General features: G+C 36.6%; 1 protein-coding gene across 1 annotated transcript; it reads left to right on the top strand.

The window, feature by feature from the left end:
• Positions 1 to 22,987, top strand: LOC117344195 (ADP-ribosylation factor-like). The gene is made up of 4 exons (XM_033906855.1): positions 1 to 521; positions 1,255 to 1,428; positions 2,112 to 2,246; positions 22,190 to 22,987. Exons 1-4 carry the CDS (start codon positions 443 to 445, stop codon positions 22,363 to 22,365), a joined length of 564 nt encoding a protein of 187 aa, XP_033762746.1. The 5' UTR covers positions 1 to 442; the 3' UTR covers positions 22,366 to 22,987.
• Positions 22,988 to 26,143: the final 3,156 nt, after the last annotated feature.

The following is a 26,143-nucleotide window of genomic DNA, read 5'->3' as shown; positions in this document are numbered from 1 at the left end:
TATATACGAATAGTACACTATAAACTGGTTTATAACAGGACACGAGGAGAAATGGAGTCAAAACGGGTGTGTAATTTTCACGGCAGATGTTGACATTTCATAGGTAATGCTTCGCGTGATTATATTAGAATGTATCTTTTGGTTTTCTCTCTTAATTGGACATAACTTGTGTCTAGAATGATTTTTAACAGCCACGAAACCTGATAATTGATGTTACACTTTGACCACGTCGAACAATCAACAGTTTCCCATTTTAAAGTTCGTTATATATAATGTGATAATCACACGTAACGGAAAGGACATCCAGATGGTTTGTACATGTATAAGACACTTCATATGTGGAATGAGGAGGCTATCGGCGTCCAGGAAGATGGTGTACGGGATAGTACAATGGCGTTTACATTGTGCCAGTTACGTTAGTGGATGTACGTGATCACGTGACATGGGGTGCAATCAAAGCGACACATCGTACACGGGGGGTCGGTCCCTCAGGCTCATCATGGCGGGACTGGACGGCGCAGGTAAAGAGTTATATCACTTTAAACATATTATAGTTCCACTCATGATAATTTAATAAACTCAATATTCAATGTTGATATGTCACCGTCTTTATGTATATATAGTTAAAGGGGCATGAAATATATGCCCCAATGAGGATCATATGAGTTTCTGTGCCTACCAGTAATTAAAGTAACGCCGAAACGTACAGAAAAATGACGTTTCGTACACAAATACCGTCTGCATTTGCCGTAATTGGTGATACTTCAGGTCGAATTGACATTTTTTATGATTTAATACTTGCAACACTTTTGTTTCCCCTGAGAGTAAAACTCTAGTATCAATTTAAAGGTCATAACTTTTACAAACCAGAAATACACATTTCCCATTCAGTTTCATTTTGGCGACATACACTTCATTCAGACGAAGTAATGTCCCTTTAATGAATCGAATTCAGAAAAAAAAGATATTAACTGTATGTGTAACTGTATATAGTTTGTGTAGCTTAAAAAAAGTTATTAAAATTCATGCATAGCTTCTTGTTTGCCAAATTAACCCTATTGAATTAAAACACGTAATGATTGATGACTTCAACTACTAACTGTACTAAGATTCTACCAAAAGAAACTGATTTGATTATATGATAATATTAGTGTTGAGACAAGGACTAATATTTAGTCGTGGTTGAGATAACAAAAATGCACATCGCCAGAGTTATCCTTCTTTGTGCATGTTTGTCGTTTTTCTCCTGGCCAGGTAAGACAACTATTCTGTACCAGCTCCTACATCGGAACTACATCACCACCACCCAAACCCTAGGGTTCAACGTGGAGACCATTCAACACCGGGGCGACGAACTCACAGTCTGGGACATGGGCGGCCACAAATCCATCCGGGGACTTTGGAAACACTATATCTTCCAGGCTCAAGGTAGCTAAATCAAATAAAAAAGAACGTAATATAGACGTATATCAAGAAGAAGTATTTATTCTGACGTAAATGTAGCCGTACACGAATGTTTTGGAAGGAAGGCTATATGCTTAAACAATCGCAGTTTTTGCGAGTTCCTTTGATATAGCGTCATCCTTTTTTGCTATACTTTACATTTACACTGAAGAATTCCTTTTGGCGATAGTTTCATGCTCTGGAACCATAATACAAAAATATACATGAATCTTGAATCGGTTTATAAAGAGAGTACATCCCCATTTCTAACGTAAGCTAAGCTGTTTTTTCTATAATTTCATATACTATGATATAAATCAAAATAGTTGATTTATTTAACGGACTCCCCGGAAAATCACGTCACTATTCTTCTAGTCAATAAAAAGCGAAATCAGCTTTATACTAGATGACTTTAAAGTCAATAAAAAAAAATCTTCTTTCAAAACAGGATAAAAATTTATAATAAAAAATGAAAAACATTTTCTATCGAAAATACTCACACATTGAAATGAGTATATGTCATACAGCGGAGAAGCCAGTAATTATTGTACGCATCTTATAAACGATTATACTGAAATGTATTATTCTGAAATGTAGATGGCAATGACTTCAAAGCATCAAAATGACGTCCGAAATTTTGTTTTAATGAAGGTGTGTTTTTATTGCAGGTATGATATTTGTGGTGGACAGTTCTAGCAGAGAGCGGCTTTCAGAGGCTAGAGACGTGTTACAAGCGTTGCTACGACACAGAGAACTTGACCACGTGCCTATTGTTATTCTTGCCAACAAACGGGACAAACCTGGTATGTACTAACCTTATGATATGTGCGATTGTGATACATGTCGCGTGTTACGATCTGCCCCAATGGTGGATATACTACGGAACACCTGTTAAAAACGTATGTGAAAAAGTTCCCGTACAAAGAATTTAAAATTGATTTCACGTCAGTTTGTAGGGAAATATCGAGTTTAGAGGTGAGTGTCTAGCCTAGAATCGGAACAATATTAAGTTACTATGACAACTTGATGCATGACCGTGAGAGTGAAATACTCTCAGTACGGTAACTAATAACAGTGCGGGCGCTAACAGACGTGCTATTATAAATAGGAGGCCTAGATCTCATGGGGGTTTCCTAACGCCACGTGACTGTAAACGACAACCCAACAGTATCGCCACATGCGAAAGTTTTTTTTTCCGGTTATGAATACAAAGAGAATAGTATTTTCTTTGGTGTACGATAATTGATTCGTATACGCAACATTTATCGGTAATTGACTGATCGCTTGTCGACACAGAATGGCTGCATTTTAATGATAAGTTTTGAATTAAGGTTACGTTTTGTATTTTGTTTTGTTTTTAGTTTTGTGAACATAAGAGCACGATTGATTCACGATACCAATTTAAACGTTTGCAATACGACTCCCTAGCCACATTCAGGAAGGGGTTTACTGTCCTAGCCCGATATGATTCAAATAGTCTGGGTTGGCGACATTAAAAATAACTAATTTCACCCCTACAGGCCTGGGTTGGCGACATTAAGAATAAATAATTTCACCCCTACCGGCCTGGGTTGGCGACATTAAGAGTAACTCATTTCATCCCTACAGACCTGGGTTGGCGACATTAAGAATAACTATTTTTCCCCTACAGGCCTGGGTTGGCGACATTAAGAGTAACTAATTTCACCCCTACAGACCTGGGTTGGCGACATTAAGAATAACTAATTTCACCCCTACCGGCCTGGGTTGGCGACATTAAGAATAACTAATTTCACCCCTACAGGCCTGGGTTGGCGACATTAAGAGTAACTAATTTCATCCCTACCGGCCTGGGTTGGCGACATTAAGAATAACTAATTTTTCCCCTACAGGCCTGGGTTGGCGACATTAAGAGTAACTCATTTCATCCCTACAGGCCTGGGTTGGCGACATTAAGAATAACTAATTTCACCCCTACCGGCCTGGGTTGGCGACATTAAGAGTAACTAATTTCATCCCTACAGGCCTGGGTTGGCGACATTAAGAATAACTAATTTCACCCCTACAGGCCTGGGTTGGCGACAATAAGAATAACTAATTTCACCCCTACAGGCCTGGGTTGGCGACATTAAGAATAACTAATTTCACCCCTACAGGCCTGGGTTGGCGACATTAAGAATAACTCATTTCATCCTTACAGGCCTGGGTTAGCGATATTGAAAATAACTAATTTCATCCTTACTAGCCTGGGTTATAGCGATATTAAAAATAACTAATTTCACCCCTGCAGGCCTGGGTCGCTACCTAATTTCACACTTACTGGCCTGGGTAAGCGACATATAAGTTGTCTTTCCTTCAAACTCTTATTCCCAGCAAAGTGGGTTTTGTTTTAACTCAGACGGAGTCTAACTAGAGCCAAGGGAGGTTTTGTTTTTATACTCAGGCGGAGTCTAACTAGAGCCAAGGCGGGCTTTGTTTTATACTCAGGCGAAGTCTAACTAGAGGCAAGGCGGGTTTGTTTTATACTCTGGTGAAGTCTAGAGGTAAGGCGGGTTTGTTTTACACTCTGGTGAAGTCTAACTAGAGGTAAGGCGGGTTTTGTGTTTTAGCTTCAGGCGAAATCTAACTATAACCAAGGTGGGTTTTCTTTTATGTTGAGGCCGATTTTAATATAGCCAAGGCGGGTTTTGTATTATACCCAGACGAAGTCTTACGAAGTCTTTATACAGGCAATAAAGTAAGGACAGATCAAATACATTGGGATGCACGCGATCGTCAAAACTGACAATAGTGAGGGACACGCGGAATCTTCGGCGTCGTCTTCCTTTATATCTGATTATAATGGATGTTTTATTGTTATGCTCACATAGAAAACATTCAGAGATCATACCACAGCCTTTTCACTTGGTGTTCTGCACATGTAGGCAGGAGTACGTATTTTCCCATATTGTAACATGCTGTTTTACCTCAATTGAATGTTGTGATATGATTGCTGTGTCGAAGTGTTTGAAACAACTGTACTATTGAGAAACAAAACGTCTGGTGGTGCTAAAAGTGAACATAATCCTACAGTGCGTGAACGAGTATTTTATAACCTTTGTGTATCCGTCTTTATATTCATCTTTCTTTTCACGACCAGGTCAGAAAAATCGCCAACAAAACTCGACCCTCCCGAGCCAACGTTTTCCCCACCCAAGGTTAGCGTATACACGACAGCACGGTGATTTCTTTCGCCTTTTAATGTGGCGTTTCCTCACGTGCGTCCAAGTTTCGGAAACTCTTAATATAAATGTTAAGCAAGAAATCAAGAAGTTGATTACAGGTTTTCATCAATTTATATGAATATAGAAATTGCCAATATGATCTTCTGTCAGACATCGTATCCATGACACTCATATTAAGCCCGATGCCTCTAGCTGGATCACATGGAGGGCTCGTAATTTTGGCACAGTCATTCTTCTATTTCTACTATATAGGTGATGTTAAAACAGCTCTGAGAAAATAGCTGTTAAACATGATTTCTGTATTAGGTTTATTTAAATATCTACTCTATCATTAGACATATGATGAATTATGGAATCTAACTCGGACAAGGCTAAAACCAACAAATATATCACAAAGCCGTCAATTATTTCCGGACGAACTAAATTGTATGGTCGTATTGGGTCAACCTTTACTGCTTGCCTCCCTAACTTACTCTCCTGGGTAACACCAATTAGCACCTTAATCATTGATTTGACCCCTTTTGACCTCGTTATATGTATAGACGATTATCTTCTTACCCAAGTGTAAATAATAGTCTAAAATAAACTCGTTATAGCGATTAACATGTTTACGTCTTTAAAATCTCTCAACCTTGGCATAACTTAAGAAACATCGATCCCGAATTGGTAATTTGCTGGGAAAAGCACTCATTTTACTAAAAGGTGCCTGATCTAGTTAGTATTTATAGACTAAAACATTAACCCATACTCTACTGTATCAACAAGGCGGAACACTTGAAGATCGGACGATGCATTGGCAGTGTAACGGAAGTATCTATCTTATAACTGTTTTGAAACGGAGAGTCTGATTGGAAGACAATCATAGTAAGTATTGTTTACAGAGATTTCGACCAATCAGATTGCCCCATGCATACCGCTCTAAAAATATATATCTTACTTCCGTTCCACAGTCGATGCATCGTCGGCTGTCACGACCACTTTTGATCAATTTCCTCATCTCCAAATCATTGTCACACGATAAAAGAATAACATGTATTGATATAATCATGGAGATGAAACCATTACCTATTAAGGAAATGAAGATTAAGTGTCACCAAGAAGATAAACCAAGCTTCCAACGACACCAAGACTGTAATTTGTGATTCTGATATTTAAGGATTATTAACCAAAGGTACGTTACTGAAGATTGTGTGCATTATACTTTAGTCGGATTAAACTTAAATTCAAGGTGAACCGAAGCTCATCCCCCAATGCCAGTTTATTAAGTGTTACACCTTGTTGATATAATTATACGGAGTGGGGACTCATTGATTTTTCTATAGATACCATTACCAGAATCAGACTCCTGTGGTCCGTTGGACCCCATCTTGTAATCTCGTACTGCGTTGCAATTGGTATTGTTTCTTGAATTTTTTTTGAAATGTTTTTATCTTGCTTTTGTTTTGTTTGAAATATTATTTTATTTTCGAATGAACAGTACAACATATTATCGATAAACAGTAAACGGTTCATTGAATGCGATAAAATGAGGTTATTCTTCACGCTTCAGTAAGTAAGAATGCGATATACAATGTTTACGTATAACCTTTTCTAATACGGACAAAGACAACCTCTTCTCGACGACTGTCTCCATAGCAAGAACGCCATTAGTCAATATTTGCTTCAATCGATTGAAATTTTTGTCTACAAATTGATTTCATTCATTTGTAAAGCAGATCGCGCTGCGAAAACGGCATAAACAACTTCCATTAACTTCAACTTCATTTTACAGTTTTACAGATTTTAAACCCTTTGTAACTGCACCTTTACCATTGCTGTTAAATGAGTGAATGAAATTTGAGGTAGATATTCCGCCATGTTCGAAGTTCCTGAGAACCGCGCACGATATGTTAGTTATTACATACTTTACGGTCCATCAATACTGTAAAGGTAATTAGAGCCAAAACATGGTGAATGAGTATAAGACGAAGCAACGTCAAGAAAACGAAATAAGTAAAACAAATGTATAAAATATATCTATATATTGGTACACTCAAGGATATAGTTTAACAATCTGATAAAAACCATTCCTTGATATGTGCTCCTGTTCCGTAAACTACACTCCGCTATGTCTCATACCTTGATCTGTGCTTCCGTTTCCGTTCCGTAAACTACACTCCGCTAGATCAAAACCGCTCTGTTTATTTTTTTATTTTTATTTTTTTTTTTGAAATTTTTAGATATCAACAAAGAGCTGTTGCAGTTATTTTAACTTTAGTAATAAATAGAGAATGTTGGTTTTGTAAAAATAAAAACTCTTGGAAAATATCATGCTCGTTTCATGTCTCTTTCTTCTTGTGATACGCTATTAAATAGGTAGACGTATTTTTTCCATTAACATTACAAACATTAAAGAAAATTAACAATTATTTTGCCTCAAAACCAATTAAAAAAATTAATAATACAAAACTATCCACAAAATGTTTTTGTGATTTGAAATTTCATCACATTTCCTAAGATGGGATATATGTTATATTAATACCTTGCAAAATATCTCACATATCCAAAGTCCGACTCGTCGTTGTCGTTTGGTAAGGAAGCCGATGAAAGGTCGAAGCCGTGTGTGGTAGACTTCGATAAAAAAAAAAAAAAACAAACATAATTAACAATAGCAATTATGCCCTTTTTGCAAAGATTCTTAATTGTAATTCTGATATTGAAATAAATTTGTCCTATCCGGATGTTTCATCAGTCCTTTTCCTACCCCGCGATATGTCGAAGGAAGAAAACTGGATCCCGAATTTTTCTTTGTAAAAAACTTTCAGTTGCTCAAATTTTCTGCATTTAAAAAGGTGTATTTTGTTCCATTTAACAGTTGTTCCATTGTCTGACATTTCGTAGTTTAATAATCCTTTGATATAAACAATGTCTTCATTGTTTATTGGTCCCGAACCGCACCGGAGATGACTATAGTTTTGCATTGTACCGCCCGTCCTTCCGTAATCATTTAGCATCCTTGCAATGTGCATTTTCCGATTCATTTCGTCAAAATATCTTCGTTGCCTATAAGAGACAAATTTTAAAGCAATTTTCTTTTCTTTTTTACCAATAATTCAGCATCAAATATAACTTCGCATTTGCATTTTAGTGACAGAAAGAATGAAAAAAACAACAACAGATTTTGAAATTGGGATCGGCAGACATACACTAAACCACAAAAGTCGACTTTGGTCGTTTGTCCGTCCTTGCACATTCTTGTCCTATGTCTGTCTCCAACGCTTTTCCACATTGGTACTTCATACACGAAGTATGGACTCGCCAAAATGAAGTGGTGTGTCGCGTACCAAATATGGGTCACTCTGGCCTGCATTGTGTCCTTTGACCTACATCACAGAAAAAATGTTGTACGGGCTCTATCCCCTACACCTTAATGATGCAGTGGTGCGTACCAAACGTTTGCCTCTTTGACATGACCAAGGAAGTTTAGCTGAAATGTCGCGATTTCATTGGATCCACGCCTGTCTTTTTTAAAACTTTACTCTAGATTTAAAGGTCAAAATGAACTGTTTTTGTCGATCCACTTGCTAAAACCTTGTCCTTGTCCTGGGTTTTTTGTCTCTAGCTTTTATTTTTATGCCCCGCCATGAAATGGAGGGGGAGGGGTATAGTAATACCCATGCCCGTCCTGTCCCGTCGCATCTCGTCCCGTCCTGTTCCAATGCAATGAAACCAGCGAATCACTGGAACTGCTGATGCGATCCTCACCAAACTGTGTTTCGAGGTGTCAAATGGCAGCGCGGGCATTTATGTCTTACATAAATTGTCTAGTTCTATTACAGTGACTATTGCATTCATCGTTGTGGTTTTCCTTTTGTGTTGGAGGCCTTTTATAATTACTTTCACTAAATGCGCTAGCATCTTCATTTTTATTCGCTGGTGAAACCCATAGTTGTTAAGCTTCGCCTCTCAATTAAACATTGCTATCTTGAAGAACAATGGTAGTCTGGATATCAAACGTATTGGCATAAAAGGAAGACGTATATTACCTGTACTGGTATATCATGTTAAAGATTCCTGCAGCATTATAAGAACAAAAACAAAAAACAAAAAACAAAAAACGACGCCAACTGCTTTTAAAAGTTGGTGTTTAGTTTTAGAGGATTTGAAAATCGTAAACTGAAATATGCTTTCACAAAAAATGTGTAATGACAGGAATATGTCGGTTAATTATTCATCGTGAATTAACTCGCCCCGTGGTTGTAATAGTATGATGGTTGTGAAGTATTGTTCGAAGGGATTGTTTTGATAATTGAATATTTGAATATCACACGTGCGTTGACATGGGTAATGTTTACGTACATGCAATGCGTATCTACAATCTAACAATAACAAACAAGCACCTGATATTGTTCTCAATTGAACTAACGCGCTTAATCAAATTGAAATAACATTTAATTTCTAAAAAAAAACCTTAGATATATTTCTACCACAATAGATGGGTGTTATTCAACTCCAAGGGCGTGAAATAATCATTAAAATTGTGGAATAATACTTAATTTTTTCCACACCTAGAATAAACTCTAAATGCGTTTTGATTGGTTGACTGACACAGTGACCTTTGATCGGGATTATTTGTAATCACATAGTGCAATGCGTTTTGATTGGTTAACACTTAAAGACCGTTTCACGAGGACCTGGAAATGTTTGTGTATAAGTAGTTCGCAGTTGTGTTTTTGACATATTTGAAAAAATATATATATATATATATATCTATATAGATTTTTATCGTTTTCGTTTTCTTTGAAAGAAATAACTTGCTTATTATTTGTTATGATTTGTTATAAATTGTTTTTTTCCCATATATTTCCAAAGTTGTCACTTTTGCATATTAATAAGGGGCATTTCGCTTTAGTTTATGATAGTTACACCCCAACTTGATATTGCGAAGAGAATAAACGTTGAAACAAAACAGGCCAATTCATCCTCAGAATATATTTTTCGATTGTGGTAGAAACAGGTCACACAATCTAATGGTCGTTGTGTATGCTACTTCTTTCACTCTGTTTAGCTATTTTTCCAAAGTTACAAAAACACTCGCTAAAGCTGATGCTTTTTGTGACTTTTGAAAAATAACTTACTGGAGCAAAATAAATACCATATACAACAACCACTCGTCGTGTAAACTCTATCTAACAGCTTGTGTAAAGTATCTTTGTTATTTATTTAGAAAAAGGCATAAATGACACTGTCGACCTCTGATACTATGAAGACGATATGAGATTCAAAGACTAATATTATAGAGTGCAAATAGGAAAAAAATAGATTCTAATGAAATACATTTTCTATTTCTAGGGAAATAATACAGAGTGCAAATAGGAAAACAAAATAATAGATTCTAATGAAATATATTTTCTATTTCTAGGGAAAGATATATTGCCCCTAAAACTGTCTGTATGGATAATGTTTTTTTTTTTTTAATTTCAAAGTGAATAATTTAACCTCTTAACTTCCTATGTACTTTTAACTGATCCCACCTGATACCAAAGTGGTTCATTGTTTAAGATAAAAGGCAAAGTTTGCCAGTCAGTACCGATTATGTGGGAAAATGATGGGGTGCAACGTCAACATAAAGTGGAGCATGTGGAATAGGGAGAAGTTAAGCTGCCATTGATACAACACGAGCGATTCCATATAAAATCACAAAGTGCAAAAAAAAAAAAAAAAAAAAAAAACTGCGTTCAGCATTTAGATGTCGAAAGCAAAGTAGCTTTAACTGTTTCATTTATAGACAAATGCATGAATAGCTAACACAAACGGCGACTGCTAAGTTAATTTGTAGAGACACAGGGCTATTTGGAGTTGGAGATTTAACATTCAAAAGCATAAAACCGAATTCAAGACGAAAAGTACTTTCGACATTCCAATATTTAATTATTTTAGAAAATTTTATACCGCGAACATTACTTTGCGATTCTTTTAAGAACACTATGGCCTTGCTTTATTTCAATACTTAATGCAATTCTATTCCGTTCTAAAAATAACAATGGATGCGACTGTAATTTTTTATTGTATTGCAAGCTTTTCCTCAAATACATATGAACGTTTTAGGGAGGGGCCGCGGTGGCCGAGTGGTTAAGGTGTCCCGACACTTTAACACTAGCCATCCACCTCTGGGTTGCGAGTTCGAAACCTACGTGGGGCAGTTGATAGGTACTGACCGTAGGCCGGTGCTTTTCTCCGGGTACTCTGGCTTTCCTCCACCTCCAAAACCTGGAACGTCCTTAAATGACCCTGGCTGTTAATAGGACGTTAAACAACAACAAACAAACCAAACCTTTCAGGGTGCTTTCGACAAACACTGAGTAGACGGGCAAGCATAGACATGAGTGGTCTAAGCGCCGCCATTTTCGTTTTTGCAAAAGATTACTATGACTGTCTATGCCAATTTGCTCGATATCTAGCCCTTCGGGCAAAACATGCATTTTTTCAAAAGCTTCATTATTTCAAAATAAGAATGTAAAATGCCACAATTCTCTGTAAATGTTAAGTGGTTACAGGGACAGTCCTGTTCCCGGTGTCACAGCCCAATATTACTTCTACGTCTTATTTGAACTGGCGCGGGTTGCTCAAACGTAGGGCCTCTGACGTTCAATGTGAAATCTCTGGAGATAGCATTTGATGAGTGTTTATGTCACATAAGTTAACGAAACTTGCTTAAACCAGGGTCCGATATCATAGTGTCTTTACCAAAACGTTTCAAACCTGAAAAAAATATAAAATATACGAGGGCTGATTGATAAGTTGTAAGCCTCATATTGAAGTATTTGAATTTTGTCGGACATATTGTATTATTTTTCAACATAATCCCCTTCAGTATCTATACACTTTTGCCAGCGGTGTTTGAGGTCCTCAATGCCACTTCTATAGTACTCCCGTTCTTGGCTGTTCAGAAAGTCATCCACTGCATGTTAGGGTTAGGATTAGGGTTAGGGTTAGCGTCATGTTGCCTGAAATGGCTGTTTTCAGTTTTGGAAATAGATGAAAGTCTGATGGCTTGAGATCAGGTGTATAAGGTGGATGCTCAATCAATTCAAAGCCACAATCGTGAATGGCAGCCATTGCAATGACAGACTTTTTCACCCTAACCCTAACCGATTTTATCCATTTGGCAAAAGTTGCTTGTCTTGTTTACTTTAGAGTGCTACCTCATCGATATAAACTAACCAAATGAGACCAGTCCTTGGGTACACGGACTTATAAAGTCAGAGAATAGTTGGACATAAAAAGAACAGCCTTAAGTACCCCCTTCAATACGAGGCTCACAGCATAACAATCAGCCCTCGTGTATATATGTAACTGATTCCCTGTCAGTATTACCACTGAATGCAGAAAACACAAAGTTGTTTGAAAAAAAAAAAGTTCCGTAGTTACAAGAGGTCTTGTGGCGGAAGTAAGAATTGCAGAGTTCCAAGTTGGTAAGAAGGGCAAACTTGGATAGGGTCATTCTGTCTCCAGGTCATTTGGATTTATTGTGCCATGCACCAGTATGTAAAAAAACAAATAAACAAACAAACGACATTATCTCTGTAATATATACTAGTAAACCATGACGTTATTTATCGTCATTCAGAAATTCAGAATAGGTATATATAGATCATTAAGAACCAATCAATAAGTAAATAATTCGGTCGAGGAAATCCGGGCTACCGAGGCAACCGTCATATTACGTGCATACTCCACCAGACGCATTTCCTGCTTCGTATATCAGATATGACAGGTGACCTATCACATAGATGTAAATGCCACTTTCCACGGAGATGTTGCCCTGTGGTTATGGAGATATTCCGGCGCTGTCCACACCAGTATCAGACACTTTAATGTATCCCACAGGATGACCTGGCTCTTAGAGGAGGTTCCTGGCGGGTCCATCGTCCGGTTTTTACAAGTCGTAATATAAACAAGTGTCAACTGTGACTTGATGACTGATTGATGGCCCCAATGTTATTAACGTGTGCTTGGCCGAGATTCATAAACCGGATTAATTGTCGTTAATATATCAACGGTTATCGATTAAAACACCGAAAGTTGTCTTTCTGACAAACAAGTTGACATATCATGCAGTTATTTTCTCTTGCTACATTTTGATGAAGTTCCCTTTTTCCATGTGGCTAATTTATAAGTTTGATTACTGTATAGTTTCGTCTTTTTCAAAAATAAAACATAAAGTTAATATATGAATCAAGTGCCTTTTTTTCGTGTGAGACTGACTAATCTTGATCAAACATCAGAACCCATGACTAGGTCAGGGGTCAGAACCAGTACAAAGCGAGGTTGACGTGTTTGAGGCGTTTGGAAAGAAAAAATCGTGGAAAAGAAGTAGAGAAACAACATGGCCCTAAATATTGCAATTTCAGCAAATTCCTTTCGATTGATTTTGTGTGCTAACATGGGTATTTCATAATTTTTCTTGGATTTTGCATAAATGGAATGTGACTAATGTGTGAGAATATTGCCTAGGGCCTCTTTTCCGTGAGAACTCCGAATGAAAATACACAGCTCCATCATATACCAAAAGCGTGTATATGAATATTTATCAATTTGCCGAGGAAACACTTATATTTTAAAATTCGCAATTTATTACGTTCGTAAAAATGCTATTAAGATGTCGGAGCGTGTGGCCTGATGTACTATCGATATCTTGACGTTCGGTTGTAAATGTATCGTTGTCATTACATAGCGCCATAATGGTTCCCTGTCGCCCCGGTAGCGTTCCGAAATAATTTGTTTTCTCTTTCTCGGACATACACATGGCTTTGTAATTGAAATAGACAATGGATGATTGTGATATGGAACATTTCCAATATCTAGTGTCCATGATCACTGTGATAGTTGAAATTGTTCGAATGGCGAACTGATAAGGATGTACTGGATCGCAAACCTTAGGAGTGATGTGCTCGTCCAAACCTACAAGACGTATGTAACTATCTTGTGTGGCACCATTGGCCATGAACTACAATTCCAATTAACTCAAACCAGTAAATTGAACAAGACAGTTGGATGACGATATAGCGACATACACAATGGATAATTACTATCAGCGAGGGCCACGATTAGTGTGTCGGTATCAAATTATCACGGACTTCGAACAGTATCGCCCATTTATCTACAATTAACAAATGTTTGCCATTTGTATTCTCCGCTTATCTCCCTTGATTCCGATCAGGTTTGTTCCGTATAAATTGAAAACAGTGGTTCACTTTGTACTCGTAAACGCTATTGGAGAGACAATCGATAGCTGGCCACTCACGTATAGATGACAATGTTCTTCAGATACAAACATGTAATACAATAGATATAGAGGACGTATCTGTCAAAATTATATCCTGCACAATTGACGCGTGATACCACGTATATACATCCACAAACTCTCCCTCGAGTAGTATACAGCACATCACAATTCACGTTATATGATCCTATACATTGATGGAACATGTCAGTTGTCGGTTATGTGGAATACAACGGAAAATAAAATCACGAGTATCTATGAAGGGAAACTGTTACAGCATGACTATATGCGAGATTTATAAACTTAAATGACTCTGGAAAGTACTTGCGTTTAAGGTGTACAATCGTAGAGGTAAAATGTCAAGAGAGACACGACGAAAGAGAGTGAAATAATAAATACACCGGGAAATCAGGAAGATATAAGAACCTAAGAACGTCAACTGTTAGCAGAGGGTCACTCTTGCGTCAGGATTTAACAATATAAGTGGACTGGGATAAATGACATGCCAATGTGCCCGTAACATTCCAATATATGAAGCGGTCATTGTTGTCCCCGTTTAAGAAGACTGCATCCTTAAATAGACTAATTGTATTGATTTGATATTTAAAATTGATACATAATCATCATAACACGCACGAGCTTATAATATCAGACGGAAACAGGCGGACTTTACCGGAAATCAAACAACGCCACTTCATCAAGGTCACAAGTACATATACTGACACCGGAGTGGGCAAATTTCATACAGATCCCACTCGCTATGATTGAAGGTTTCGGCATGTCGTGACCTCAGGAAGAAATTCGAACCCATCATGAAAAAAGAAGAAAGCTCAACTGAAGCAAAGTAACAAACTGTCACGGGAGACTCAATGAGACTTTAAATGTGATTTAGAAATCAGAGAACCATAAGAATATTGGCTTGCCTCGTATGATTATCTAACGGAGAAACTTGATACAGTCTATAAAAAGGGTGCGCTGTGACATCAGCAAAGTGATAGTGTTACATGAAAAAAACCTGGTGGCTACTACATACGGAAATCCCGTCGCACGCTGTCCACGACAATTGAGATGAAGAATCTAGACCAAGGACACAGGGGGCCGCGGTGGCCGAGTGGTTAAGGTGTCCCGAAACTTTATCACTATCCTTCCACCTCTGGGTTGCGAGTTCGAATCCTACGTGGGGCAGTTGCCAGGTGCTGACCGTAGGCCGGTGGTTTTTCTCCGGGTACACCGGCTTTCCTCCACCTCCAAAACCTGACACGTCCTTAAATGACCATGGCTGTTAATAGGACGTTAAACAAAAACAAACAAACAAACAAACTAAGAATACAAACGCTACAGCAACGGACGGTTCTTGACCTCGGCTTCAATAGGAAATATAAACGGCCCGGGGGAGGGATTAAACTCTCAACTCGGATCTTACTTAAGGCTACATTGTCCGACGTTCTGTAGACTGAGCTATCGCAACGCGAGAGTGGTGAAAATGCGTATTTAGCGATATGTAAGTCAGAGTCATCATTATGTATTTTATTTTTAGCTTTCTTAACGGCCATTCAATACAAAAATGTCTTGATGGCGAATAAATGGTAATGGGAAATGGATAATAAGACGAAACGACGTTAAACAAAAGAAATATTAAAACGTGTAAGATGGTTCACTCAAATACATAGTTTAAATGATACGTCGTATCTTGTGGTAAAAACCGACAATTCTCAGGTGGTTAAAAATGTTTTACATCTAAAAAGTTCCGAATTGACACGCTATGCTGTTAAAGAAATTTTGTCTTTGGAGGATACAACCTTTGTAATCAAATGAAATGTGGTTAACAGCAAAATATTCACCGAGGTTGCTTATCACACATAATTGGTAAGAATGCGTCATATATGTATAATCTATCTACAAGGACAAGGGCAACGTCATCCTAGAGACGGTATATAAAAGTGAAAATCGGATAAAAATAGAAAATGGTGATATTTGAGTAGAATTCCCAAAAGAATAGCTACAATACCAGACAAAGATATGGGTAATTATTTCGGCACTTCTTTCAGTCTAATCTTGACCTGCATCTGTTTCCATAGGAATTACATTAGTGTAATTAATAGACACGAAATAGTGAGTACTTCGTTGGTACAGTCGGTACCAGTATGGTTTCTGGATTATCACACAAAAATAGTTAGTGAAGTAAACGCAATCAATTGTCACGATAAGGACATTGTCCTCAGGGTGTCGTGTTTCTTTGTGATAGGGCCGTGAGAACAAACTGCTGTGACATCTCTGGGGATGTGTCAACCATGTTCTGCTTCTAAATAAATGGCATTTCCTTTGGCTAATTTGAAGACTCCATGGTTAATATCTTATACGAAGTCCCCGAGTGAGGGTAAGAGGGTAGTGATGTTTAACGTCCAAATAACAGCTAAGGTCATGTAGGACGGCCTGCTTTTTTGGGTGATGCATACATGTAGTGAGTGTAAGCGTATTTTGGGAGGCTGCAGTATGTTTCTCGTGCGGAGGTAAACGAAAAAGTAAAAAAAAAAAAAAAAAAAAAAAAAAAATATCAACACGACAGAAGAGAAAATCACACCCAAGGTTCTCTGCAAAGAGGCCAATAACCATCGCCATCAGTTGTGCTACCCTTCTGCAAACATGAACTTAAAAGTAAATAATCCTATATATGTCGCTATATCTGAAAACATGTATTAAGTAATTTAAAAATATATATAGTTGTGTAACCCCATAAGCAAATTATTTACCTCAAAACAAGAAATCGCATTGTTCTGTCCACTAGATACAAAAATCTTCTTGTGATCATTAATGGTTGTATTTTTTGTCCCATTAAACTATATAAATTTAAATTTAAAGATTGTATTGGTATTATACTTATATTTCCTGTTAATCTAAAGGTGTTGTTTGAAGTTAAATATATCTAATTCATTTTTTGCAAAAGGAACTTACTGCAATTTGACCTTAAAATGACACATTGACAGGATATGCGATTTTCTGAATTTTTCACCTTAGTTACTTAGCATGATAAACCTGACATTAGTTATTAAGTTTTTGGGTCACCTGCCCTACCGCGTGGATTTCCCCCGGGTACTCCGGTCTCCTCCAACAGTAAGACCCCTCGCGCGCTTACATCCGGGCCAACAGGCGTGGTTAATATAAGTTGATATAATTTTTTTCGCAATTGTTGTAAAATATATAATTTACCTTTTTTAGTTAATTAACTTGATGTACATGAGCATAGTTTCCAAACATGATGTACCTGACTATAGTTTCGAAATATGATGTACCTGAGCATAGCTACTTAACATGATTTACCTGAGCATAAATATTCAACAAAATTATCCAAAGAGTCCTTAGGTGTACAATAACGAAGGTTTGTATCAATTAACTAACATATCGATATATCTGAAACCCTTCATGGAAATACATGTTTCCTGTTCTAGATATAATCATTGATTGTGCTAAATTTAGATACATACAAACTTGTTAAGGTATGTAACATTGTTTTCGATACAAAGGGAACCACGTGGTACTCCAAGGACGAATGTCACTAAGTAGGTCATAGCACATTATTTTAACATTCTATCTACGAAACAGTGTAAATGCCACATGTATATGGTTATAAAAGTGTTTTACAACCAGTTCGTTGGCTATGAGTAATCTGTTTAGTTTGGTTTGGTTTATTTTGTTTAACGTCCTATTAACAGCTAAGGTCATTTAAGGACGGCCTCCCGTGCGTGCGACATGCATGCGTGTAGTGAATGCGTGTGTTTTGGGAGGCTGCGGTATGTTCGTGTTAAGTCTCCTTGTGATAGGCCGGAACTTTTGCCGATTTATAGTGCTACCTCACTGAAGCATACTGCCGAAGACACCCAGCAGGACACCCCGCCCGGTCACATTATACTGATGAGTAATCTGAATAAGTCCAGTGCTTTATTTTGGGTTCAATGTATTTGTCTTTCCTGTTGTCATTCGACAATTAAAGAATGCAAATACTTAATACCTAACTTATATCACTGCAACCAACATATACCTCAGCGGAAGGGGAAGGGGGGGGGGGGGGGGGGGGGGGGGGGGGGGGGGGGGCAAGGAATAAAGATAATGTGATTATTTCTCTATTCTCTGTCTCTTCTTTGTTTACACTACACTAAACGTATCGTACAGTATATCTTATCTCGCCAGTATCGCTTTATTCTTTGTCCAGATGTCTTTACAGACTTTTGCATTTTGTAGTCTGCTGATTGTGAAGTGGAATGTTTGGAGACTGTCGTCAAGAAACTCGCTACAGTAGAGATAACGACATATGGCATAGTTATGGCATAGTGATGGCATTGGTAGAACGAATAAGATATGATTAAGGACAAAACTGACCGTATGCCTCTGTAATTCATTTTGAATAAACGACTTGGAAGTATCCCCTTTGCTACTATTAAAGGGAAGTTTTTTTTTTACATTATAGGATAAAATCTGAAATGCATCTTTTTGATTGTAGTTTTGTCGGTATTGATTTAGAATTACGTTTTCGTCTTAGCTATCACATTCTGACATTCCATCGACACTGTAAAGGTCATTTGGGCGAAACATAATGGTAGGTAAAATTGGACAAAAAACCCCAAAAAAACAACGAAACAATATCACACAAAGGAAATCAATAAAAAATGTAAAAAGATAATTGAACGATCACATATATAACTAAAAATGATCAATATGGCTATGGATGATCATATCGTGTGATTCAGACCGACAGCTTTCAGATAGTTCAAATTTTTGTTTATGTTAACGGCTTCGAAAAAAGTTTAAGACTTAACCACTGTTATAGATAATATATCTTGTTAGCTGTTGATCAACGCAATTTGTTAAAATGTGTTTAAATGTAAATGGTTCCTTGCATCCAATGCACTGAGGCAGGTCTTCGTCCTTTTGTCAATATTGTCTTTTGTTCTTGAAAGATAAACATCATTGTTTGATATTATATCGGTACGTAGTCTTTTTTAAAACAAAATCTTTTCGTGTTATGTACATGGGAAAATAGGACTGCAATAAACTTTTCAATCGGTAATAATATAATTTGAAAGTGAATAATACACATTTTCCGAACACAGTTGTTACCGTCTGCCGACGGCCCCCCTAATCCGTAAAACAGCAGAAGTGTTTGATATGTAGCCAAATTATGTACACCTCAACAAAAAAACAGACCTTGTCAGTCTTCGCAATTCCAAATCCAATAATGTAGGCGATTTCTGTAAACATACGTGTCACTGATTGAATTATACCGCCACAAAGGTTAGAACCATTTTCAGCACACAGCCACCTTGACCTTAGGATCCACCATATACCGATGTTGTGTAAGCGTTCAGATAATGTGCGATCATTGTGAAAAACAACCTCAATCGGTTGATCAATACCTTCTCCCAATTTAAATGCGTCAGCTCCCTGAATTGCAAACTAAACTATGGCGTTAAAGCAATGGCGAAATGTCACTTCGTTCCTTTTAGCCCAGCAGTATTCTTCGCCTTATAAACAAATTGAAAGTTTCAAAACCCGAAAATAACTATTTGTAAATAGAACTTGTAAATTTTTTTTTTTACATTAATTACCATATATATGACCTTTTAAATTGTCTTCCTGTAAAATTGTCTTTTTGCAGTTGTCTTGCTTACCTTAACATGTATCATGTATCGTTTACATTTAATTATATACATTTCCTCACATTATATAGTTTGACGCTATCTTACTGTAAACCTATAATACGTTACCTTTGATCTTGAGTTTGGTCTTCGTATTCCGTGTCCGCCAAGACGAGATGTAAATTGGTACTGAATGTTGACACAAGTACACAAAGGCTTACAGCTTTGTGTTTTACGTCAGGTGGTGGGTGTATGAACTTTGTGTCAGTGTGGTGTGAGAAGGGTGCCATGTTACCCTGTCGAGATGTGGCAGTATCATGGCAGCACCTTTTGATAGTTTTCATGGCCATCCCCATTATCCGTCGACATCCTCCTCATATGAATTTTGTGTGGACTCGATTTACCAAAAATATCTGTATATAATATATAAATAAGCTGTATTTTTGCGAGGGTAAAGAAAGACAAAAGAGGCGAGCCTTGCCGAGCCACTTTTGTCTTTCTTTCCCGAGCCAAAAATGCAGCTTATATTTTAAGACACTGATCACGTATTCTATTTATCATGCAACAGTCATCAAAAATAAGCATTTTTCAGTGAAACAGTATCAACAATGTCCCAAATATGTTCGCCTTTTAAATGTTGTTTCACTTGAAAGTAGGTCAGTCGAATTGACGCACGTGCTAAGATTCTAAATTAGAGTTGTTTTCCGTCACTGCCCTATACAGCAAAAATATATCTGGTGGGTGTTTTTTCCCGACAATGCAGTGTCAGTTGCATGATAAATTGTTGTATTCGTTTATAAAATCGACACATCAAAATGACTGCACAAAGCTACACAATGTATAAGCACCTTTCAAATCAAATTTAGAGTACAGTAGAGACACATTATATAAACGATATCATACAGCTGTTTCGTCATTGATCCATAATAGAAAATTGGAAAGGACCAAAATCTCGAAATTGGTAAAAAGAAATGTCAAAATCGGAAATATGTTGTTTAATCGGTCATTTACAATTGAGTGATTAAGAGCCAAATCAACACTAAATTAGAAGGACGTTTACAGGAATAAAATACATCAAACTCAATTGTAAAAAGGTAAAAATCTAAAAATACTAATTTCAACTGCTGGCAGAGAACATCATATTTTATTGCATACAAATACTCAAGTATAAGTAATGCAGAAACCGTATCAAAATCGCGTCAATTCCTGCTCTGCTAGTTTACAGATTAAGATCATACTTGACCATGAAATGAAATCAGCACACAAGGAGTAAAACAGATACGGATAGTTCCATTATTTATCAGGACAAATTAGGGAGAAAGACATCGATTTCTTACTCATTGTATTAGGAGTATTTCGGCCATATATTAGCCATACTGGATCCTTGTCAGCGAAAAAAGTCAGCTACATATGGGAAAGGGCATAAACCCGTAATAGGTTCTCAGACGAGGCTTGCTGTAAACTGCCAACCATTAGGCTTTATACACCATGTAGTTGAGATTTAATATATTGATGGTACTAATCACGATACTGCGCTTTTTGTGACTTTATATGAAGAAAAGATAGTAAATGCAGTTCCGTGCCGCCTGATTTTATCATGAACTGTATTCATTTTAGACCAGATAACAATGGTCAAAATTCAAAAAAAAATAAACAAAAAAATAAACAAAAAACAAAAAATGACAAAAACAAAAAACAACCAAAAGAAAAAAAAGAGAAAAAAAATGTAGAATGTTATTGTTTTATTTCATATTGACCACGTACAACGAAAATGTTCATTTTTACATTTATTCATTATTGTTTTAGTTTCAATCGACATCGATACTAAAAAAGGTCCATCAAAATAGGAAGTACATAAAACATAAAATTAAAAGAAAGTTTAAATGCGGCAAGCTTCTAAATGATATTCATTGTAAACGAGATGAATTAATGGTTAAATTTGATTGGATATAGGCGATGAAATACTAATAACAGAGACTTTTTTTGTGTGGATGAAAGTCATACAAACTGTGATGAATTCATTTCATTTTTGTAAACTCTTACATCAATGATTAGTGTATATTGTCGAAACCAATAATGTGTCATGTTATGTCATGTAAGAACCTCTTAAATGTAAATAATTTGTACATCTGGCTAATATAACAACACCGAATTTAAAAATTACTTCTATTTGTCCTTTTATTGGACAGGACACTTATGTACCAGTTGTACTGTAGTAAACAATTCATCAAAATGTGTAAATGTTTGGATATTACAATGCCTTTTTTTTTTATAAATATGTATACATACCTACGAATATCGATTTTTACTTTGATTACCTTTGAGGTATTTCGCTGGTTTTGTACTTGTTGTCACCATTGTAATAATAACAAGAGGCGACTTAATTTGGAATATCAATTTGTTCCTTTTTTAAATGCCTTTTTCTCCTTAATATATTATTTTCTTGATAATGCTTTTATATCAGCTTAATATCTCCCTTGGCATAGTCTTACTTCCTGCCCTAAGTTGAGCGTTCGCCCCAGTAAAGTAAGTTATGGGTTCTATCACCTAGCCGAGACATACATTGATCTTCAATACAAGTTGTTACGTTGATCAAGTCGCATACATTATATTTTACAAAAAAGAATACCCTTTTATTTATTTTTCAGACGTTATGACGGAAAGAGCTTTACTGGATGGCCTCGGACTCTATGACGTCACCGGAAGGTTATGTACGATTCAATGCACATGCGCTGTGACGGGGGATGGACTTACAAAGGCACTTGACAATATTGTAAAGTTTAGTAAACGAAGTCAGGAACGTTCCAGGACCACATCCGCATAAGTTCATCAATCTGGATATTCGCATTATGTGAATTTGAACTGTTTAATTTTACTTTTGCAATATCAATCGCGATCATGTTCCTTTAAATATGGTGAAAAGGGTTCCAAGTCAAAGAACACCAGTATTACGTATCCCCTTAATACTTCTGTGAACAGTGTCTGTAGTTGATGACATTTAGTTGTTTGTTGTGTTGTATGATCATTTTAAAATTGTAATTTTAATGATATTGTATTACCTTTGAGATTATATTAGTTTTAGTATGTTGTTTATCCATGAAATACATCTGCTTCCATTTAAACTGAAACTTTTGATTTAGGTCAAAGTTATAGTTGAATATGTCCTCTTAGGTTAGAATCCTGTCACCTGCAATTACACCATTCAATGATATAGATTGCAGATATGAAGCATCTGTCCTGTTCAAATGTGATATTGCCACTACAAAGACAATAGACTTATACTCTACGAGGCAGCTTTGTGATGTGTTGGTTTGTATATTATATCGATAAAGTGTAGAGAAACTGTATCCCTTTGTGCTGTTAACTTGCTACAGGTTTTAGTACTTACAGGCAATTCATGACTTATTTTTTATCAAAGGAATGATATTACAGTATATCAGTGACAACATTGTGTTGATGTTTTATTTATTCTTAAGGAATAACGGTTCAGGATGAGTACTCAGGATGATACTATTTCTAATAATATTTCAAACAATTTTCCACACACACAGATATTGTGTTTCTGTTGGCCTGATGGGACATGCATTGCAACATGCAACAGATTTCCCCGGATATAAAAGAATACAGACTTAATAAAGAACTCATAATTCAAACTGTAAATCGATTAAACGATTGGTTTGGTTTGGTTTATTTTGTTTAACGTCCTATTAACAGCTAAGGTCATTTAAGGACGGCCTCCCGTGCGTGCGACATGTATACGTGTGGTGAGTGCGTATGTGTGTTTTGGGAGGCTGCGGTATGTTTGTGTTAAGTCTCCTTGTGATAGGCCGGATCTGTTGCCGATTTAGAGTGCTACCTCACTGAAGCATACTACCGAAGACACCCAGCAGCACACCCCACCCGGTCACATTATACTGATAACGGGCGAACCAGTCGTCCCCACTCCTAATTTGCTGAGCGCTAAGCAGGAGCAGCAACTACCATTTTTAAAGACTCTGGTATGTCTCGGCCAGGGGACAGAACCCAAAGCCTTCCTCACAGGGGCGAACGCTCAACTAAAGGCCAAAAGTGAGGCATTGTCAAGGGAGACATTAGGAAGAAGAAAGTTGTTAAGAAAGAAGAGAAAAGATAAGATCCCAAGTTTAGTCGCCTCTTACGATCATGCAATGGGGGCAGCAGGTACAATTCTTACGCCCTACCTGCAGGGCAGAAGAAAAAAATGAAAAAAATTGAAGAATTGCATGGCGACTTATGGAAAAGTACCCAGCGAGTAAATCCAGGTGCTCCGGAAGAGAAAGCGTTTTTCGCTTCATCGACGACACACCATACAAAGCTAGGTCAACTCCGGGTTCAATCACATTCCAAATGAAGAGAACTGCATCTTTCACATGCTTCGCCCTCCAAGGAAGTAATGCCGAGGCCCTAAATTAATCGAAAGAAGCGACCGTAAAACACAAAGTTGGCAAAATTCTGGATTGGCAGATATAAAATACTCTTCAATAAATCTCATGATTCTGCGTTTTTCTGTTATAACAAAGTATGATATTATACAATTATTGACTTTGTTTAGGTTAATACACGGAATTTTAACTACAAAAGGTGATCGTTTCCGAGGCCGAGGAACTGCCACCTTTCGAAATTTAACTTTTTTTTTTTTTTAACAAATACTAACCTTAACGAATTCAACAACTGTTTTGTTAACTTATACATAAGTAATTAGGAAAACCAACAAGAGCTTCGTATACAGTTTTGGGAATTAAATTGAAGCCTTTCAATTGTATGTTTATTTATTATAATATTCTTCAGATCGGTATCCCAAATATATTCAAAACGTCACTTACCAAGTCCGACAGTATTTTCTTTTGCCATTTGATTTACAATAGTTACAGTATAGTCCGATGATCAACAATACTTTAGTGTGATTGGTCAAAACATCACATTTTGTCATGATCTCTCGAAGAGGTCTCGGCCAATCAGAAAATGGCAAAACCAGTCATATAGCAATGGCCGTTATCGACAGGTACCGTTGGCTTTGATACGCGGTCTGCTCTGTGATACTTGTTTCAAGTCGCGAGAATAGCATTGGGAAAATTGCATGTCCTACATAGATTTACCTTTATAGCTGTTGATCGCAACCCCCCCCCCCCCCCCCCCCCCCCCCCCCTTAAAAAAAACTACACCAATCAGTCAATGTTGATTCACAGACATCGCATTGTAATTCGGCTGATTTATATAGCATATACATTGCACTACATAACAGTTCATGTATCGGGAAATTAAACCCTTATTTTGGGCGAGTACTCGGGTCAGGACTTTTGAATGGACACTTGATAATAATGTATGTGTGGATTCTTTTTGAACTCTTTCTACACACTGATTAGAAAAATACCTGCTGTGTGTTCAAAAGTGTTCACCTTATTTATTTATTTATTTATTTTTTTTTTTTTTTTTTACAATTCAGGATGTCAATCAATTTTATTTCTGCTTAATTTCACTATCAATATAACACTTGAGAAAGATGTAGTATTTTATTGTTCATGGTGCAAATTCAGCAGCTCATATCTACATGTATGTAGTTGTTGTTCTAGCCTCTTTTTTTTTTTGTATTTATTTTATTTTTCAAGTTTTTTTCAGCATAGTAAAAACATAAATATAACACATACACTTACACTCGCACATAAGATCATAATCACATCACATATATGATATCATCATTATCATCGATATCATCATCATAGTTCATTATATCATCCTTTTCATGCTACACATTCAATTCCTTTACACACATTAATTCTTAAATATTTAACATACAATGTAGTGACCACACCTATACCTACAGTGTACATCATCACGATCATCATCATGATAATCATCATCATCATCATCATCGATCATCATCATCATCATCATCCACTCAATATATCACAATCAACATATATATATACTATACAATAAGTTACAAGTTACAATAATTATCTCACATAGTGATCATCATCATCATCATCATCATCATCATCATCATCATCATCATCATCATCATCATCCACTCAATGTATCACAATCAACATATATATACTATACAATAAGTTACAATACAAGTTACAATAATTATCTCACATAGTGATCATCATCATCATCATCATCATCATCATCATCATCATCATCATCGATCATCATCATCATCATCATCATCATCCACTCAATATATCACAATCAACATATATATACTATACAATAAATTACATGCAATAATTATCTCACATAGTGATAATCATCATCATCATCATCATCATCATCACTCGATATATCACCATTTTCATTTCATGCTATACAATATTCAGTAACATACACTAACTATCTCAGAAATAGTGACCAAAAACACTATCATCATCACACATACATCATCATCATCATCATCATCATCATGCAACATAATCATATATATTTGTTATGATATCATCAACATCATCAACATCATCCTATATCCTTATTATCATTTTCCTCATATATATTCATTATGATATCGTCATCATTACATATATATATAATTAGTAAAATAACAAAATCATCATCATCCACACGTTTACATTATGACAGTATAT

Source organism: Pecten maximus, chromosome 15, assembly GCF_902652985.1.
Source record: "Pecten maximus chromosome 15, xPecMax1.1, whole genome shotgun sequence".
Classification (NCBI taxonomy): Eukaryota; Metazoa; Mollusca; class Bivalvia; order Pectinida; family Pectinidae; genus Pecten; species Pecten maximus.
The sequence above is the reverse complement of the archived record's forward strand: the minus strand, read 5'-3'. Positions and strand labels throughout refer to the sequence as shown.

Excerpts from the sequence above, each read along its gene's own strand:
- LOC117344195 (XM_033906855.1), top strand. The coding sequence starts at position 443 with ATGGGGTGCAATCAAAGCGACACATCGTACACGGGGGGTCGGTCCCTC. Across the intron at positions 522-1,254 it reads GGCGGGACTGGACGGCGCAG|GTAAGACAACTATTCTGTAC; the intron begins GTAAAGAGTTAT and ends TCTCCTGGCCAG. Across the intron at positions 2,247-22,189 it reads CAACAAACGGGACAAACCTG|ACGTTATGACGGAAAGAGCT; the intron begins GTATGTACTAAC and ends TTTATTTTTCAG.